Below are 13,882 nucleotides of genomic sequence, written 5' to 3'. Positions count from 1 at the left end.
ATTGATACAGTCTGTAGAGGTCAGCCTCTTGGGGCATAGAGCAGAGTGGAGAAGGGGAAGAACGGAGGGAGCAGTGCGGGGGGGAGATGCAGGGGAGAGAGACAGGAGCTTGGGGAAGGGCTGTGTGTGTGTGTGAGATGAGCATTTGCTGCAGATTTCACTTTGTCACAGAAGAGACCTCAACCTCTGGCCACAGGAGGAGGTAATGAAAAGCTCTAGGAAGGTGCTCCCCTTCTCTGAAGCAGGAGGAAAGGTGGGAGGACAAGTGCCACACCTGCAGGAAGGAAGGAAGACAAGTTTCAGCAGCCAGGGAGGCAGGGAGGCAGTTAAGGGACATCGGAGTGTCAGTTCAGAGGTGAGCTGGAGGAGGCGGGGTCCTGGGTGAGGCCATGGACGAGGAAGGCTGGAGTGGTCTGAGCCCAAAGCCCATGAGGCCAAGACCTCCACTGGATGTCCTGCCCAGTGGAGGGTCTTAAGGCAGGGAAACCACTGCCTCCACCCCAGAAGGCGTGGGGTATGGCCTCCCTGCTTCCCCTGCCCAGAGCGGCAGAGCCAGTAGGTGCTTGATTACAGTTAAGTTCCCTTCTTTTCATTCCCCTTTCTTCCACATTCAGCCGTCACATCCACTCCTCCTCCAGGAAGCCCCACCAGCCCCCATCCCTTCCTCTGACTGAGCTCTGATCTAATGGAGGCCAGACATGTCTGTGTCCAGACAGGGACATCTCAAAGGCTGTCTCTGAGCAGGTTCAGGTCCCAGCTCCTGGGTCCTGCTCTTCCCCTGAGATGTGCTGGGTATATTCATTCATTCAACTGACAATTATTTTACCTACTATGTGCCAGGCTCTGTGCTAGACATTGGGGATTCAGTAGTCAGCAAGACAGAGGCCCATAGAGCTCAGAATGACATGGGAGCCAGGTAGGGTCACATGGAGTGGTCGGAGTTGAAATGGAAGAGGCTGTAGGAGCCCGAGGAGACCATGGGAAACTGCAGGGAAGGTTCCCTGGGAGAAGAAATGGCAGTGTAATTTTTTCCAGCCTCAGTCACATCAGCTTCCCCCTGCTAAAACCCTCCAGTGGTGTCCACTGTACTTTTCATACAACCCCAGACCCTTTGGCCCCTTGGAACTTGGCCCCCATCAGCTTCCCTGAGCTCCCTCCCCTTGCTCACTCTGCACCCAGCACCCTGGCCTCCTTGCTATTCTTCTTTTCTACCCACCCCTTTATCCTCTGGGCCTTTGCACTTGCTGTTCCCTCTGCCTGGAACACGCTTCCAGGCTGTTTGCCTCGCTGGCTTGTTCTCCTCCTTCAGATCTTAGTTCTAATGTCCCCTCGTCAGCGAGGCCTATCCTGACCCCCTAGAACTGAAATCTCTTCATCTCTCATGCACATTCTATGGTTCTTATTTGTTTGTCTTGTTACTTGTCTGTCTCCCCTATCAGGGCAAAAACCTCTGTCTTTGTCACCTCTACCTATAATAGGGCCTGGCACCAAGTAGTTACTAAGTATACCTTTGTCAAATGACTGAATGAAGGTGAGAAGAGCTGGAGGGTCAGAGTGAGCCGTCAGGTGAATGGAGTCTCCCGAATATGAGAAAGGTGTTCCTGGCAGAGGGCAGAGCCTGTGCAAAAACCGGGAAGCCTGGGAGACAGGGAAGGGGAACTGGCAAGGTGAGGAGGGTGTCACTCTGGGCAGCGGGGAGTCAGGGAAGCAGTGGCCTTGAGCCACTTGAGCATGAGAGAGCCCCAGGGAGGCAGTGGCCAGGATAGCTGGCTGGGTCTGCAGCCCACAACCCCTGGGATCCAGCCTTCCCACTGTTGCCCAGGCCCCATACCCACCAGCTCTCTCTCCTGCTGGTTCTTGTTGGGCTCCCATGGCCCACTGCCTGGGTGTGACAGCCTGGCCCCAGCTTCCATGTGCAGAGGACAGGACTGTGGTCCCAAGAGGATAAGCCAAGGGCACGTTCTCAGGTTCCCGGTCAGTGGGCCTGGGCCCAGCAGCTGTGTCTTGGCTTGGCCCCAGGACCCGCATCCCTGGGGACTGAGCTCATTGAGGAGAAATGCAGTCCCTGGCCAAGGCAGCCGGCAGGGGCAGGGGAGATGGCTCAAGCCCACCCCTACCCCCACCACGTTGGGAACTGGGCAGCTGTCTGCTGCAAAGCCGTGGGAATAATTGCTCTGACTGTCCTGTCCCTCAAGGATCCAGACACCTTGGGCTATTCAGGCCACCGTGGCTGGAGGGCAGCAGAAACCTGGAGAGGGGACGCTCACCTTCTGCCTTGCTGAGTGGGTGCCCTCAGAGTTTGGAGGCTTCAGAAAGGGACTGACACCAGTAGGGTATCTTCCTTTTGTCCCCACTCCCCCCATGCTGTACTCACCACTACTGCTCCCTGTCTGTCTCTGTCTGCCACAGACCAGGGGCCATTGGATCAACAGAGTAGCAGACTTTGGACTTCCTGCCTAGCAAAATGTGTGTCCAGGTTCTTGGTTGCTCCTTATGACAGGGAGCTCAGCACCTATTACAGCATCTCTTCCAACAGAAAGTCCTTTCTCAGATGGGTCAGGGGAGGAGCTAGCCCCACTGCTGAAGACCCTATCTTTGCCCCCTGGACCCCTAGTCTCTGGACCCCCAGATCCCTAGAATGGTACTGAAGAGAGTGGTCTGGGCCCCCAGTGGTGGCTCCTCTGGGCTAAGCATCCCAACTCCTTCAGCCACTTCCGGAGTCACCAAACTTCCCATGTTGCCCCCTCAGTGCCCACCTCATGCTGGGTGATGCTTGGCGCCTCGGGAGCCCCCAGTATAGAGGAGCAAAGAAAGAGCAGGATACAGACACCCCCAGCCCCCTGTGGACAAGGCCAAGCGGTAGGGCAAGAGGGCACTAGGAGAGCTGGTGGTGGGGAGCAGAGAGGGCTTCCTGGAACTGGAATCTTGAAGAATAGGAGTTCATCAGGTACAGGAATGGAGGATGGATAGGCATGCTAGAAAGAGGGACCAGCATGGGCAAAACAGTGGCATATGCAGGAAGTAGTAGAGCATTCCCTATAACTAGAAGGAAATGCTTATTTATTTATTTGTTTGTTTATTTATTTATTTATTTTTAGCCACGCTGCATGGCATATAGGATCTCAGTTCCCTGACCAGGGATTGAACCCGGGCCATGGCAGTGAAAGCCTGGGATCTGGGACTTCCCTGGTGGTCCAGTGGCTAAGACTCCAGGCTCCCAATGCAGGGGGCCCAGGTTCGATCCCTGGTCTGGGAACTAGATCCCACATGCCTCAACTAAGAGTCTGCATGCCACAGCGAAGATCTAGCACGCGGCAACGAAGATCCTGCGTGCCGCAACTAAGACCCTGCGCAGCCAAATAAATAAATAATTTTTAAAAAGAAAGAAAGAAAGCCTGGAATCCTAACCACTAGGACACTGGGGAACTCTTATGAAATGCATTTTTAAAGAGAACACATCTGCTGTGAGTTCCTGCTTGGGGAGGAAGCAATGCAAAAGGGTCCTTCTAACTAGCTGGGTGTGCCAGGCAGAAGGAACAACCTGAGCAAAGGCCATGAGAGTGCAAAGCCTGCTGGGTGAAGATGGAGTTTGACTCAGTGTGATGATGAAGGGGACAGGAGGGGCTGGAGAGGGTCTGAAGGCTCTGAAAGCAGGGCTGGGGGGCTTGGATTTCCTCCTGGGGTGATGGGCATGGGAAGGACTTAAGCGGCACCTGCCCCATGGGCCTGTTGGCTCAGCACACTCACAGTGAGTAAGCCCTTCTTATTGTGCAACTTTTGTCCTTTTCTCTGCCCAATCCCCACCCCCATTCCCACCCCTCTCACTCCATGTGGCCTGGAGTCACTCAGACTTGGGTTCAAATCTTAGCTCTTCCTCTAGAAAGCCTTCAGCAAGTCACCATAAGATGGGCAGATACCCACCCCCATGGGGGCTGACCCATAAGATGGGGGGATAGCTCTCCTCCCAGATGGAGGTTGCACTCATAAGTTGAGAGTGGCAGGACATCCTCAGTTCCTGTCCCCTGTGGCTGAGCTATCTGCCAGCCTCAACAGGGCTGGGGGTCATCTCCCTTACTGGGCCCTGGTCAGTTGTGACTGTCTCCCACCTTGGTGCCCCATGCTTAGCCCCAGTGTTTAGCTGCCTCATGGGTGACCCTCAGGCTCCTCAGTTTCAGCACCTCACCCCCAACCCATTCCTCTCTGCAGCCTCAACACCAAGCCAAATACTTACAAGTCAGCCTGGCCTCTTTCTCCTCCTCAGGGCCAGCCCGACCCCTGAGCTGCCCACTCTCCCCTCCCTCCCGACTTGACTCTGCCCCCTTCTCTGGGTGCAGGCCTGTCTCTGCTGGGATGTCTTTCTTCCAGTTCTGGGCTGAGCCCCTCTGAACCCTTCTCAGTGACGCCCTCCCTGGGGGAGGAAGCTGTATCCCCAGCCTCTGGAACAAAGCCGGACATAGAGCTGGAGCTTTATATTTATTTGTTGAATAAATGAATGAATGAATAAGTAAACCCCCCCTCCCCCAGCAGAGCCCTCACCGACCCCTCTGCATGTCCTCCCCAGACTCGTCCCTCCCTCTGGCCCAGCCCTAAGCCCACAGTGCTGGGGGTGTTTGTGTCTGGTTTTTTCTTCCCCAGACTGAGCTTCTCTAGGGCTGGGCTTGAGGCCTTTCTGGGGTCCCCATTCTTGCCACAGGGACGGAGCCCACTGCAGCGTGGCTTTGCAGCATGACTGATTTTGGAGAAGACAGTTTGATCAAATTGAGCAAGACTGGCTGATTGGCAAAGTTGTGTAGGGTATGGGGTGGGGCTGGGGGGTGGGTTGGACTTTTGGGGTTCACACAGGGTAGTGAGGAGGAAGGCGTTGCTTTCAGGGAGGGCTGAGAGTAAGAAGGGTTGTGGGTGTTTGGTAGCACACATGACTCCTAGCCTGTGTCTGAGGTCCGAGGCTGCAAAAATCGCCTAAGGCTCAAGGTCTGGCTGGGCCTGAGTTTAGGGTTTGTGAGTGTTTCAGATTTTAAGTCCCCAGGAAGCTCTGTGCATGCCTCTGCATTTGTGCATCCTGGCTGTGTGTTCATGAGCCTTGCAGGACGTGCCTGGCTTCAGTTTCGGGGTGTCGGGGGTGGGGGAGTATCTGTGTTTGTGTCCTGGCTCTGTGTGTGTCTCCCGCTCTGGATGGGTGTTGGGGAGCAGGGGGGATGTTCAGGAGGCTGGGTGTGTCTGTCACGCTGGTTGGGCCCGCGTCTCACCGCATAGCTGGCCTGAGTTTCCAAAAGGGTCTTCGGGTCCCAGGCTGTGTGGGTGGAGGGTGGGCAGGGACCCCGGGAGGCCAGGCCGGGGGCGGGGGAGCTCAGGGCTGGCCCCGGGGCGGAGCGAGCCGCCCAGGGCTGGGGGCGGGGCTGTCCGGCAGTCTCACTTCAGCGAAGTTGGCGGCGCGGAGGCTGGCCCCGGACGCGCCAGGAGCCCAGGGAAGGAGGGAGGAGGGAGGAGGGAGGAGGAAGGGTCGCGGCCGGCCGCCATGGGGCCGGGGCCCCGGGGCCGCCGCCGCCGTCGCCTGATGTCGCCGCCGCCACCCCTGCCGTCCGTGCGGACGCTGCCCTTATTGCTACTGCTAGCGGGGCCGGGGGCTGCAGGTGAGGGGCCGGGACCTGGCGGGAGGGATGGGGTGAGTGGGTGGGGGAAGGGTAAGAACGGAGTGCAAGGCCTCCCCGAGTCTGGGGCTGGCGGGCCTGGGAACCAAGGACCAGAGCGCAGAGACAGGGAGCGCAGGAGCCCGGGGACCGTGTGGCAGTCCCGGGTGTCAGGGACCCAGAATTGGGAGTGGGGGCGAGGCAGGACCCCAGAAGCCCGAGGAACTGGGGCCCAGGGGAGATCTGAGCTGGGAATGAAGGGACACAGGAGCCCAGGACTGGGAGCTCGAGGTGCGGGGATCAAGATTAGCGCCGGGCGGGGGGGGGGGTGCGGGGGCGTGGGTAACCAAGAATCTGGGGCTCTCTCACAACCTACGCCCGTCTGGAGTCCAGGGAAGGTCACGATTGGAACCCAAGTACCTCCACGTCGGGGACCCCTCGCACAAAAGCCCCCCACCCCACCCCGAGCAGGGCTGGCCGGGCGGGGGGCGGGGAGGTGGCGCGAAGTTCTCGGAGCTCTAAACTCGGAGAAAACTTCCCAGGCCGGAGCGCGGCAAGACCCGGACCCGGATCCAGAGCTGGAGCTGGAGCCAGAGCTGCGCCCGCGCCCCTTCCCCCGCCCGCGGCCCCGCTCCCGCCCCTGGCTGCCAGGACCGGACGGCCCCGGGACCCCGTCCCCGCCTTGGGAAGGGAGGGGAGGGCAGGCGGCGCGAGCCCACGTGCTTCTCTCCGGCTCTGGCGCCCCCTCCCCGCAGCCCGAGCCCCTTACCCAGCCTGCCGGGGGGCCCCGCCCCTCCCCCTCCCCACTCTCCCCTCCCCCGCCCGGGACAATGGCCGCGCCGTCTAGACACCCCCTCCCCCCGGCCAGCCTCGCGCTTTCTTTGCCAGACAAAGCGGGACGGCGGCGGGGCCCGGACCGGGGCTGCAGGGGTGCACCCCGTAAAGGGAGGCCTGGCCGGCAGGGAAGGGATGCGGGCCGAGTGGCCCTGGCCCTGGGTCTCTGGACCCTGACGTGGGGCTCAGCACTGGGAGGGGTGGGGGCTGCGGGAGGAAACGGGCCTCCCCAGCTCAGCCCCGGGGTCGATGGGGCAGGACCAGGCAGGAGCAGCCGCCCCCGCGAGGCCAGCGCACACCCACATGGCCTGTCACACATTCACAGGACACACAGTCTTGGGTCGCACATGCAGAGATGAGGACGTGCACGTGCGCACACACGCACAGAGTACACCTGCAGAGGAATACACCCAGCTCACACAAGGCACAGACATACACAGCTCACATGTGTTCACACTCGCATGCACATACAGTGACACATGTTCACACATACCCTGCACCACCAGCCCAAGACCTCACACTCACTGCCTGCACACACTCAGATGCACATAGATGCAAGGACATGCCTACACCCAGCTCACACATGCAGACAGACGGGCACATCCAACCCATACACAGACACACCCAGGCACACAGAGGTCACACACAGACACAGCTATATACCCAGATACATAGTTCACATACATGGACACACAAAAAGTTTCAGTCTATAAACATCTCTACATCCATGCAGGTCACGCAAACACACATGTGGCTCACGGGGCCCACAGCTCAGCAGGGCCCACGGATTGTGTCATGTGGCCCCCAGTGTGAGTTCGCAAACACCCACGGGCTCCTGTCTGGGTAATAGTGTCCTGTCTGCTTGTCCCTTGAGGAAGGGGACAGAAGCCCTGTTTGGTGCCTTCCCATGTCCAGCTTAATTTGTTCTATCTCTCCCTTTTTATCTGTCTCTGTCCATCTCTATCTTCTTCTCTCTGTGTCTGCCTGCTTCTAGATTCCTCTTTTATGTCTGTCTCTGTTTTTCTAATTTTCCTCTTCCTCTCCCTTTCTTTCTCTCTCTCTCTCTCTCTCATACATGCACACACAGGCACACATGCACACAGCAGCCCCACACCTGCTGGCACACACAATTCTCCACTAGCTCACACCCCGCCACGCCCCTGACCCATCTGACAGGACAGTTCAACTGTGCCATACCCCAGAGGGACACAGCCCTCAGGGATGGCGACGCTAGACAGGGCAGCCCACATCTTGTGCCAGCTGCCCCTCCCTTCAGTACAAACCCTATCCCTGCAACACCCAATGCTGGAGGCACATGGAGTACATGCCTTGGCATCTCTCCCCAGACCTAGCACACAAGCCTGCCCAGCTGGAGTAGATGCCCAACATCAGGGGAAGGAAGACCCATATGCCCCTAGGACTCCCTGCCACTGCCCCCTCCACAACCCCAGGATCTGGGCACACAGTCTCAGACCTCCCTTCAACACTCAGCAGCACCCTCACTTCCTGCCTTAGCACCCCCCCCCCATTCTGGCAGCTTCTGAGCGCCCACATCTGGCATAAGTCGGCCCCTCCTCCTGCCCGCCCCTGCCTTGTGGTTCCCAGGGCTCGAGCTGGCAGGGACAGCTGCAGCCCTAACAGCTGGGGCCAGGGCGGGGGGCCGTGGGAACTGTGGATGGGGGGCTCCCGGCACTCGCAGAGACGCCCCCAGCCTGGCGCAGCTGTTGCCTGGGGGAGGAAAGGAGGGAGTCTCACTCTGGGCTGGGGTTCCTGGGTGCCTTCCTGACACCCCCACCTTCCTTCACCCCTACCCAGCGCCCCCTTGCCTGGATGGAAGCCCATGTGCGAATGGAGGTCGCTGCACCCAGCTGCCCTCCCGGGAGGCTGCCTGCCTGTGAGTGCCTGGCTCTGAGCCATGAGTGGGCCCTGTCTGGGGAGGCGGTCTGTCTTCTCCCCCTGCCTCTGTGTTCATCACAGATGCTTCTACCACTTCCTACATGTGTGTGGCTTGGGCAACCCCTGGTTTCCCCACTGAATGCAGCAGAGTTAGGAGCAGAGGCTCTGCAGTCTGCCTGGCCTGGGTTCAAATCCCACATCATGTTGCTGATGGCCTGAGACTTAAAAAACTCTTTAAGCCCCTGTGTCCCAGTCTTGAAAATGGGCCCACCAACACCAACTTCACAGAATTCTCTGCTGCCTGAGGTCTTGTGTAAATCCCCTGATGGACAGGTAGTTATTCAATCAACAAATTTTCAGGCACTAGTGACAGTGGCTTGATAGTAGTGGGTACAGCATCTGCACGTTCCCACATCTCAAGATTTAGTGGTGGGGACACAAGAGCCCTGATCTGCCACTTTCTTGCTGTGTGGCCTTGAGTGAGTCACTTGCCCTCCCTGAACCTCATTGATCTGTGACACAGGGTGCTTCTCCCTGGCTTGTGACCAGAAGGGGCCCCCAGAATGCAATGTTGGATAATGCAAGGAAAGACAGAGGGTTGGGGGAGCAGGGCAGGGCCTGGGAAATTGCTGAGCAGAGGCAGACAGAACTCAGTTTGAATTCTGGGCTCAAAGCAAGTGCTTTGAGCTCTGTGCCTTAGTTTTTGCATCTGGAAAATGGGGCAATAATAGTTCCCTGCTTTATGGGGTTGATTGTAGAGATTGAGACCCTTCATATGGTGAAATCAGCATAGTGTTGGGCATACAGTAAATGCTTAATAAATGGGATTGTCATTATTAATAATGGTAGGGACACAGGAAATAGGTGCCATAAGGTGGAACCTCTCAAGGTTATGGGGAAATGCTTGGTTCCTTTCTATAATATTATCGTTAGTAAAAGCAGCTCACCCACTAGCCATTGATCGATTCATTAATGTATCCATTTATTCAGCAACATGTGTGCCAGGTCCAAGCTGGGTGGTCTGGGTTGACATTAGAGCCCCTTTGAAGTTACACACGCACTTGGGAGCACCACTGTGGCTCACCTGGGTGGGGGTCTTAGCCTGGTTGAGCGGGTTCCTCGGGTTGGGACGGTGGGAGTCGGGGGTAAAGTGGGACCTTACCCAGAGCTACTCACCTGGGAGGCGGAGCCGCGTGGCCGGGCGCCTGCGTTTGGAGCTCCGTGCCTGGAATGCTGCCGACAGGTGAATGCGCCCGCGGCTGCCCCGCCCCCCGACAGGTGAATCACCGGCCCGCGCGGCGGCCCGGAGCCCGGATTGCCCGGAGTGGAGAGAGCTCAGTTCCCAGACGTGGGCCGTGGGAAGCACTCCCCACGCCCCCCACCCCCAGTCCCCTTCAAGATTCCAAATTCTCGTGTCCTTTCGGGGTCGCCCCAATCTGTCACCCCTCCATGGATCCCCCAACTCTCCGCTTCAAAGTAGGCTCTCAAACCCTTGTCTCTATCTCTTAGTGCTCGCCTCCCCAGCCAGTCCACCCCGCCAAGTCCGTGCTCCCACCCCCCCCCACACACACCCCTGCCCCCGCCCGTCTCCCGCAAAGCACTGGCGGTGGGGCGGGGCGCGGCGCGGGCGAAGCTGGAACCAGCCAGACCGGTCGGCAGGGGCGCGGGGCGCAGAGCGTGGGAACCCGCCCGGGGCGCCGGGAGGGGGCCGCGCGGCCACGCCCTGCTTGACGTGGGCGGGGGGCGGTGCGCAGTTCTCCGCGCCCAGAGCAGCACTTCCTCTCCCGGCGAGCAGTTTTGGCTGCCGTCCTTGGCCTGAGGGCCTTGGGAGAGGGCGCTTGGGAGCTGGGTTCTCCCCTTCTTACACCATCTGCACCCGGCCGTGCCCCGACTTGTTTCAGTGGGGGCCTGGGTGAGGGGATCTTGTAGGTGACGCTAAAGACTGAGTCAGCTACTTAAGTTTAGCCCCGAGCGACCTGCACAAGCCAGAGGAGGAAACGGCGCGAGGGGTGGGTAGCGTCGGGGGACGGGCCTGGACCCTCTTGTCTCTCCAAGCCCCTCCCTCTGACCCCGCCGTCTGGAAGTTTCTGGTCTTAAGACCAACCCCCATATTTACCCGCACATTCAATGTTGCCTTGGGGGGTTTGGAGGGGGCTGCAGGCTGAAGAACCTTCCTCCAGCAAGAGGGCGCCAGCGTTGGTGGCCACCTCCTCCCCGCAACGGAAGGAAGGGTAGTATGTGCCCCCAGGAAAGGAGTTGAGGATTGGTGGGGGTTCTCCTGCCTGTCCATGTGAGAGTCCACATTCGTGAATGAGGCTATGGGTTGGTATCTGATTATTTGCCAAGGCAACACATCGTGTTGATGTGTCCTTCTGTGTATCTGTGTATATTTTGGGGTCTGTCTGTGTGCGCCTGGGAATCTGAGACTTTGCATTTCCCGTTTCCTCTACTCGTCCCCACACAGCCCCATGACCCCCTCCCTCACTGTGAAAAATGTATTTGCTTTTCCCCACCTCCATCACTATCCTCCTTATCCTGTGGCTTAGTTTCCTGTGGCTACTGTAACAGGTTACCACAAACTGAGTGGTTGAAACCGACAGAAATTTATTCTCGCAGTTCTGGAGGCCAGAAGTCTGAAATCAAGGTATTGGCAGTCACAGTCTCTCCAACGGCTTTAGCGGAGAGTCCTTCCTTCCCTCTTCCAGCTTCTAGAACCTCCAGGTGTTCCTCCAGTCTCTTCACATGGCCTCCTCTTTCTCTCAAATCTCCCTTTGCCTTTCACTTGAAAGCAAGGACAGTTGTCACTCAATTTTGGGCCCACCTGGATAATCCAGGATGATCTCATCTTGACATCCATCATTTAATTACATCACTAATTACATCTCTTTTTCCAAATAAGGTCACAGTCACAGGTTCTGGGACATGGACATAACTTTTCTGGGGCCACTGCTCAACCCACTACATCTTTCATGGCCCTCATGGCCCTCATGGCTCTCACCACCGCCCCACCCCGGCATGTTGTTTATTAATTCATTATTTGTATATCTTCTCTTTGCCGGACCTGGCTGTGAACATCAAGAAGGTAGGGACCACTTTAATTGTGTTTGCTGCTGTATTCCTATTGCTAAGAACATAGTAGGTGCTCAGGGAATATTTGTTGCATGGATGAATGAGTGTGCGTGTTTGTTTGCTTGTGTGTTTCTTGTCTTTCTTGTGCAGATCTCTGTGTTTGGGGCTGTCCTGCCCTCACATTCCCCACCAGGCCATTTCTGCCCACAGGTGCCCACCAGGCTGGGTGGGTGAACGGTGTCAGCTGGAAGACCCCTGCCATTCCGGCCCCTGTGCTGGCCATGGTGTCTGCCAGAGCTCGGTGGTGGCAGGCACCGCCCGGTTCTCCTGCCGCTGCCCCCGTGGCTTCCGAGGTAAGGGAGGATCTGGAAGGGAGCCCGAGGCAGGCAAGGGTGTGGTCAGCCCAGGCTCACCCTTTCTGGTTCCGTCCAGGCCCAGACTGCTCCCTGCCAGACCCCTGCCTCAGCAGCCCCTGTGCCCATGGTGCCCGCTGCTCGGTGGGGTCCGATGGCCGCTACGTCTGCTCCTGCCCACCTGGCTACCAGGGCCGCAGCTGCCGAAGTGATGTGGATGAGTGCCGGATGGGCGGACCCTGCCGCCATGGTGGCACCTGTCTCAACACGCCTGGCTCCTTCCGCTGCCAGTGCCCAGTTGGCTACACAGGGCCACTGTGTGAGAGCCCCTCGGTGGCCTGTGCCCCCTCGCCGTGCCGTAACGGGGGCACCTGTAGACAGAGTGGCGACCTCACCTATGACTGTGCCTGCCTTCCTGGTGAGGGAGCTGTACCTAAGGGAGGCAGCAGAGGTGGGGGACAGCGGGCCAGCCTGGCAATGACCATCCTTGCTTCCTCCTCCCATGCTAGGGTTCGAGGGCCAGAACTGTGAAGTGAATGTGGACGACTGTCCAGGGCACCGATGTCTAAATGGGGGGACGTGTGTGGACGGTGTCAACACCTACAACTGCCAGTGCCCTCCTGAGTGGACAGGTGAGCAGTGGGACCAGAGGGAAGACCTTGGGTGGGCATGCACCAGGTGACTAGACTGGGGCATCTGTGTGCCACAGGCCAATTCTGTACGGAGGACGTGGACGAGTGTCAGCTGCAGCCCAACGCTTGCCACAATGGGGGCACTTGCTTCAACACACTGGGTGGCCACAGCTGTGTGTGTGTCAACGGCTGGACGGGCGAGAGCTGCAGTCAGAATATTGATGACTGTGCCACGGCTGTGTGCTTCCATGGGGCCACCTGCCATGACCGTGTGGCCTCCTTCTACTGTGCCTGCCCCATGGGCAAAACTGGTGAGTGGCTGTTTTCCCTGTAGGCAGCAGGGAGCCATTGATGGTTCTTGAGTAGAGGCAAAGATGGAGTCTGACTTGAGTATTAGAATGATTATGCTGGAAGCTAGATTTGGGGTGAAGAATAAGCCTGGGAGAGGCCTGGGAGGAGGCTGGCAAACAGTGCAGGGCAAAAACCATGGGAATTTAGAGCTAAACTGTGACTGAGAAAGAGAGGGGAAAAAGTCCAAAGGGAAGTGGCAAAGGTCAGAGAAGGTGTTTGGGAGGGGGACTTGGAAACTGATGGAAGGGTATGTCAGACAGAGGGTACTGCAGAAGCAAAGACTTGATGGTAGGATGCTTTTATAATCAGAAAAAGAATCAGTAGATTTAAAAACGATATGTGGATGTTTCCAACTTCAAATGGTTCAGAAAAAAAGATAGATAAAGCTTACAGTAGTTGAATCTAGGTGGTGGGTATATGAATAAACTTTTTTGTATGTTTGAACTTTTCATAATAAATGATTGGGGGAAAATAGCTACTAAATACAATGCTGGTTAGTAAAAACAAAAAACAAAACATAAAACCATATTTGGGGGTGGGGGAGCTCTGGGCAGAGCTGGGGGGGATCTCTGCCCTTGACCTGTACCTACTCCTTCCCAGGACTTCTGTGTCATCTGGATGACGCCTGTGTCAGCAACCCCTGTCATGAGGATGCTATCTGTGACACGAACCCGGTGAACGGCAGGGCCATCTGCACCTGTCCACCTGGCTTCACAGGCGGGGCTTGTGACCAGGATGTGGATGAGTGTTCCATCGGTGAGGGGGCGCTGTCTGAGAGTCAGGAAGGAGGGAGGAGGCGGTTGTCAGCCGGCCACACCCACACCCGCCGTGACTCCTCCTGCAGGCGCCAACCCTTGTGAGCACCTGGGCCGGTGCGTGAACACACAGGGCTCATTCCTGTGCCAGTGCGGCCGTGGCTACACTGGTCCGCGCTGCGAGACCGATGTCAATGAGTGCCTCTCCGGCCCCTGCCGCAACCAGGCCACGTGCCTCGACCGTATAGGCCAGTTTACCTGCATCTGCATGGCAGGTGTGTGGTGGGCGTGGCTGGGGCGGGGCCTGAGGTGGGGAGGCGGGGTGAGAAAAGCCTCAGGCAGGGCCGGAGAGGGGAGGGAAGGGA

The 13,882-nt window shown here is 57.9% G+C and overlaps 1 protein-coding gene across 2 annotated transcripts in view; it reads left to right on the top strand.

Annotated features, from left to right (window-relative positions):
- The first annotated feature begins 5,492 nt into the window (after window positions 1–5,492).
- NOTCH3 (notch receptor 3) overlaps window positions 5,493–13,882 on the top strand; it is a 33,736-nt gene continuing 25,346 nt past the window's right edge. For both annotated transcript variants that reach the window (XM_060093789.1, XM_060093790.1), the window contains exons 1-8: window positions 5,493–5,630; window positions 8,277–8,355; window positions 11,637–11,779; window positions 11,859–12,197; window positions 12,289–12,411; window positions 12,489–12,722; window positions 13,363–13,518; window positions 13,607–13,792. In XM_060093789.1, the coding sequence (XP_059949772.1) occupies window positions 5,516–5,630; window positions 8,277–8,355; window positions 11,637–11,779; window positions 11,859–12,197; window positions 12,289–12,411; window positions 12,489–12,722; window positions 13,363–13,518; window positions 13,607–13,792 (1,375 nt within the window). In that variant the 5' untranslated portion in view covers window positions 5,493–5,515. The remainder of the gene's footprint in view (window positions 5,631–8,276; window positions 8,356–11,636; window positions 11,780–11,858; window positions 12,198–12,288; window positions 12,412–12,488; window positions 12,723–13,362; window positions 13,519–13,606; window positions 13,793–13,882) is intronic.

This window comes from Mesoplodon densirostris, chromosome 3, assembly GCF_025265405.1.
Source record: "Mesoplodon densirostris isolate mMesDen1 chromosome 3, mMesDen1 primary haplotype, whole genome shotgun sequence".
NCBI lineage: Eukaryota > Metazoa > Chordata > Mammalia > Artiodactyla > Ziphiidae > Mesoplodon > Mesoplodon densirostris.
This window is presented reverse-complemented; position numbering and strand designations above follow the sequence as displayed.